The sequence below is a fragment of the Anopheles ziemanni genome, chromosome 2, assembly GCF_943734765.1.
Source record: "Anopheles ziemanni chromosome 2, idAnoZiCoDA_A2_x.2, whole genome shotgun sequence".
In the NCBI taxonomy this organism is placed as follows: domain Eukaryota; kingdom Metazoa; phylum Arthropoda; class Insecta; order Diptera; family Culicidae; genus Anopheles; species Anopheles ziemanni.
Genome location: NC_080705.1, coordinates 35,345,312 through 35,350,684, shown reverse-complemented (window position 1 = coordinate 35,350,684; position 5,373 = coordinate 35,345,312). Strand labels below are relative to the sequence as shown.

At 45.6% G+C, this 5,373-nt stretch overlaps 1 protein-coding gene across 1 annotated transcript; it reads right to left on the bottom strand.

Moving 5' to 3' along the window:
• Nucleotides 1–285: 285 nt before the first annotated feature.
• Nucleotides 286–2,800, bottom strand: LOC131293491 (vascular endothelial growth factor receptor 1-like). The gene is made up of 7 exons (XM_058321567.1): nt 2,434–2,800; nt 2,185–2,363; nt 1,518–2,112; nt 1,327–1,453; nt 711–1,242; nt 546–645; nt 286–479 (listed from the first exon to the last, which is right to left on the bottom strand). The coding sequence occupies exons 1-7, from the start codon at nt 2,798–2,800 to the stop codon at nt 286–288; spliced, it is 2,094 nt and encodes a 697-aa protein (XP_058177550.1).
• Between the last annotated feature and the right edge of the window lie 2,573 nt (nt 2,801–5,373).

The following is a 5,373-nucleotide window of genomic DNA, read 5'->3' as shown; positions in this document are numbered from 1 at the left end:
GGTTAATTTTTATTTTTTTAAACTAATTTTAATTCCAGAGCGGTTTATAGTGACTTTAAATATATGCTTTATAAGAAACTACCATAATTAGCATTCTGGCTCAGCTTTAACAGACAACTTATTGATCTTGTTAAAGTACGACCTAATTCTAGAATATCTGATATGCTAGTAACGTCCCTCAACTACTAAAATGCTTAGATGAATAAATCTGCAGAAATACGAGTACAAAAGTTCAATGTAGAAAACACGTTATTATTGCAGTTGCGGCAAAGAAAACTAACACTGCTAGAATGTGTCTTCGCTAATTTGCTCGACTTGACTGTTATGTTCTGTTAAGCTTTGCTGAGCTTTCATTTCGGTATCCACTACAGTAATATGCGAGGTTCCTTCCACTATTTGTTCCGTCGGAAGCGGCATTTTAGGTTTCGTGATAACGACAGCCGAAGTTTGCTCAGCTTTGGAACCGTTTTGTGGTGACCCTGCGTGGGAGGAAAAGTATCGAACATTAAATGGGTTGTTACTCGGACTTCCTTTTTGTCACTTACAGACTGATTCGTTCACGTAAACGCGAAGTGGAGTTTTCGGTGAACCCGCCTTCTCCAAAGCGCTCATGTGCATGTACGGCTCGTTTAGTCGCGCATATTGCTGTCAAAATAAAAGACGATGAATTATTTTGTCTTCAACCTTCACTAACCGGTCGACATACGCACCTTCCGCAATCTATTCGGCAGCCGGCTGTTGAATTCATCGAACAACTCCTTGAAAGTAGGCCTCGCACATGGATCTTCCTCCCAGCAGCTCTTCATAAGCGAATAAATCTCCGACGGAGCATACGCGGGTTTCTCCATTCGATAGCCCTGCGTCAACAAACCAAGAATCATTTCGTTCACCAGGACAGTCGAGTACGGTTCAGTGCCGAGCGAGAATAGCTCCCACAGCAGCACTCCGTACGCCCAAACGTCTGAGCGGGTGCTGAAGATGCGATCCCGGATGCTTTCCACCGCCATCCAGGCCAATGGAAGCAGTGCGTCGTTGTCCGATTTCCTGTAGACGTCATCGCGACGGATTACTCGAGCCATTCCAAAGTCACCGATCTTCACGATACTGCCCTCGCAGAGAAGCACATTGCGTGCGGCCAGATCACCGTGGATGATACCGCTCGTACTGAGATACTCCATTCCACAGGCGATCTGGCTCGCCCAGTACAGGAGGTCGGTTGTGCTGAACGGATACCCGGCAGCTCTGAAAGTGGTCATGTAAGAAATGTAACGAAAACAATTATTCGTAAAATCATTTCGTTTTCTTGCACTTAATATGGCATCTCACCCAGATTCTGGAGCAGCACTGCCAAACAATCCGTCGTCGACATTATTTTCGAAATGCGGTCTGTTTTGTTGCAGAAAATGTTTCATATTTCCAAACCGACAGTATTCCATTACCAGCAGTAGCTCTCCTGAAGGTAGAAAACAGTTTGACAACATGCATAATTCTACTCCTTCGGTCCTGGGCATCCTTACCTTCACCCAAATTCTCCACTACAGCACCGAGTAAATTGACCACGTTCAAATGATGACCGACGTGGACGTGCACTTTCAGCTCGGATAGCAGCGTGATCAGCATCTGTTTACTGGGTCGCTCCTTGGGCTCCTTAACGGCCACCACCGTCTCGAGCGATGGATCTTCTGATATTCCGGACACTTTCCCCATCCAGGTAACGCCAAACTCACCCTGCCCGAGCCGTTCGTACAGTTGCACCTGCTGTCGGGATATCTTGTACACGCCCGGAAGGAAGTTTATGCTTTCGCCACCCGCACCGTCCGTACTCTTAGCACCATCTTTGGGTAGTTTCACTTTACCCTCGGTGTACTTTCGATAGCCCCAAACGATGCCGACAAACAATAGTACTCCGACGGTGGCAATGGCAAGCACCTTGGTTATAATCTTGCTGTTCAGTATCGCCTTCGCTTCACTCTCCGAGTTTTGCAGTATAGTCTCGGCGAATCGCGTACCGTGTTCTGAAAGAACTTCACACACCACAATACCAAACTCTTTGGGAGTTATCACAAACACATGGTACACTTCGAACGCTGTACGGTGCATAGAACTGATCATCTGTGTTGGATACAGTATGTGTTTATTATTATGGCATTATTATGGATTTAATTCATCCTGATTTTCAATTACCGTTTCAAGTTGTTCCTTGTCGCCAGTGTCTCTGCACTTGTCCCAAGTTTGATAGTCACACTCGATGAAGTAAAGCTGAAACGTTGGGCTATCAACGCCACGACTACGACAAACCAACTCAATGGGATCCGACGATACCATTTCAACACGCTTCGGAGACAACGTTACCTCCCAATCACCTTATAACACCGTAACAATCAATTAGAATAACTAGCGATAAGTGTATTTAATTCGTTTTACGAAACTCACCTTCGATGAATACGTCCCGACTGGTGTTCCGTTTGATCCCATTGCCCACACGACACTCGACCGTATACCGTCCACTCTCCCATATGGATGGACGGAGGATGGTCAGTGAATCACGCTTCCACTCATGCCGGATCATGTACCGCTGTGTACAGTTTCCACACAGCGCTTCGGTTGGTGTATCATCCCGAAACCACGAGCAGTATACTTTCTCCGCATAATACTCGTAGTTGAACGCAATTACTACCGGTTTGCTAGCGACGATATCTTGACCATCGGTTCCAGATTCCTTCCGTACTCGGATGGTTGTGGCATTGGTGTTTCCCTCCAAGAAGTAGATAAAATCTTCCGTCGAATTCAAAACATACATCTTTAAGCTACTAAAGTAGGTGATGTTTGAATCCGAGATTTCCGGCGTTTCACATCGGTAAGTTCCTGAATGTTCTACCAACGGGTTGATAGACCACCCTTTGAGTTCTTGATGAGCTGTTCTAGTTATTGATGATTCAATTGACTTGGACACTAAATTAGCTAGCGCTCCATTTGCCTATAATAAACAGTATGTATCAGTATGCCGTTAAAAAGCTTTTGCGAAATATGTCATACCTTTTCGGCTTTCAAAGCGGCGGGAATAATGGACAATCTCGGTGGAGCGTAGCCAGAGCCACATCCAAGATTTGTCAATTTACCAGACGGAATAACGATATACGAAGCCCACATCTGAAATACAATCGAATACATTCCTTTGTCAAACGAAATTTTTTCGTCAAACGTAACAACATACCTGGTGGCTGCTCGTAAAATGCGGTTTTTTGTCGAAATCTACAACCACAATCTATTCGTTAAGTATCGGTCGACATTTAGCGTCCACAATCTTTTGCACTCACCGTCTGTTCTATTTTTTAAAACAAGTTCATGCTGTTTGTCAAAGCGATCCCGACACAAGAATCGGCTTTGATCATTATACAGTCCATAGTAAATTGTCAGTCCATACATGCTGCTGTAATCGCCTTTCACGGGATATCCCTGGAATGGTAGGATTCCTTTGGAATTCCCTTGAACAATTATCCTAGAAACGTTACCATACTCACATCCATATCAATCAAATCTACCTCTGCTCGGGGAGATGTTGGCTTACAGGGTACGAGCCACACGCTACCGATGGCAATAATGCTGTTCCCGGGCACTAGCGGCTGCTCGGGATCGTCCACGAACAGATAGAACGATGTCGCATGAAACTCTGCTTCGAGATCGCCCAAATGTAGGCGGAACACATCGTCGTTGATCCATCCGTACTGCTCCCGGTATTGTCGCACTTCAGCATCCTTCGCACAGTAGTACCGTCCGACCTGCCCGATGGACGCGTTTGTAAACGTAATCGACGCACAGTGCGAACCGTGGGATTGATTCGGTTCGCTGCATGCTGCCAGTACGGTAGAATTCTGAAAGTGCGATAACGTACACTCACACTGCTTGGTTGATCAGCCCCAAACTGATGTGTGCCCTTACCCAAGGGTAGTTTTCCTCACGATACCAGCTTATCGGGCTCGACGAAACGCACCGCAACGATTCCGACCCAGCGCCTTTGTCCAGGGTGTACTGCTTGACGTACGGTTCAATCGTAGGTGACCGCATTTGCCGATCGTACTGCAGCATATAGTCGGTAACGTAATTCGCTACGAGGACATTTTTCATTAACCATAGCTAGTTCGTACTCACGTGTAGATATTTACCATCGAGTGTGGAAATCTGCGACACATCTCGTGCAGAAGCAGTAAAAACCAATATCACTAAAATGAAAATGATCATCTTTCGAAAAAGTGCACTAGGGCAACCTTCTTGCAGCGGATCGGTGACTGAACTGAGACGAATAAAATTAGCCCATTCAAATGCCACTTATTGCACACTCGCCTTATCAACCAAAGTATAAAAAATCAACTGTGTCGAGTAAAGCAGTTTCGGGGTACGTAACAGCCAGCTGTAGACTAACTGATAAGTGATATGGATATACATGTTTGTTTTCAATTTGGAATTGTTTCCAACTCGCGCGGTCTGACTTTTGGCCTGTGCTGAATTGTAAGTCAGAATAATGGGCGAGCCAAGCGAATCCGATCAAAATGTAAAAGAAAAAAAAACCCTTTTTGTGCTGGGCCAGTATAAGTAAGCCGTTGTGCTCCTCCACATCATTGGAGAACCACCGTTAGATTCGTGTTTCACGGTGTATAACGGGATACTTTTCCAGCGCCGAGGACGTTAGCACCGCGTCCATCATTCAAATTCGCAATCAATCACCCAAAATGGCTTCGATGCCGATGATGCTCGAATTCCTATGGTGCTCCCATCCAGTGCTGCTTCTGTGGGGATTGTTTCCAAGTTGGCTGCACATCTGTTCCAATCGCACTGCTTGTCTTTGTAAAAGAACGTCCCGATCTGCATTACAGCTGTTCTGCATGTACCGATGCTTTCAACAACCTTCGATGCAAGAAAGTGAAAACTGTGAGTAGGCCTCCAAGCCGGCATTTCCTCGACCATCGCAGCAATAAAACCTACATTTATGGAGACAATGTTGAATGAGATACGCTCTGGTCTCGCTTTTTTCCGGCAGCGCATAAACTTCTCAGCCAGCCCTCAGACCCCGTAACTCTATCTGATCATCGTTGCACGTGTTCTTGCTGATGTCTTTCATCCGTCAGTAATCTTGATCAACCTCAACGGAACCATTGCCTATGCAAACAGCAATATTAAACCCAACGACAACAACGATTTCAGCCAGCAATAGAACCGTTTCGTCACTCCCTATGGCAATCATCGGCATCGGTTTAACGTCCTCGGCTCTGATTGTCGCAAGAAGTAACACACCATGGTGAAGCTTAAGGTGTATCAAAAGCCAAGCTTTTGTCATTTGTATCCTTGGCCACGTTGTTTAACCATGAAAGTATGATG

Bases quoted from the DNA above. Each gene is read 5' to 3' on its own strand.
- LOC131293491 (XM_058321567.1), bottom strand. From the start codon at position 2,800: ATGTATGTTTTGAATTCGACGGAAGATTTTATCTACTTCTTGGAGGGA. The intron at 2,364-2,433 runs GTGAGTTTCGTA...CGGTGTTATAAG, and splicing joins TCGGGACGTATTCATCGAAG to GTGATTGGGAGGTAACGTTG. The intron at 480-545 runs GTAAGTGACAAA...CCTCCCACGCAG, and splicing joins TTACGTGAACGAATCAGTCT to GGTCACCACAAAACGGTTCC.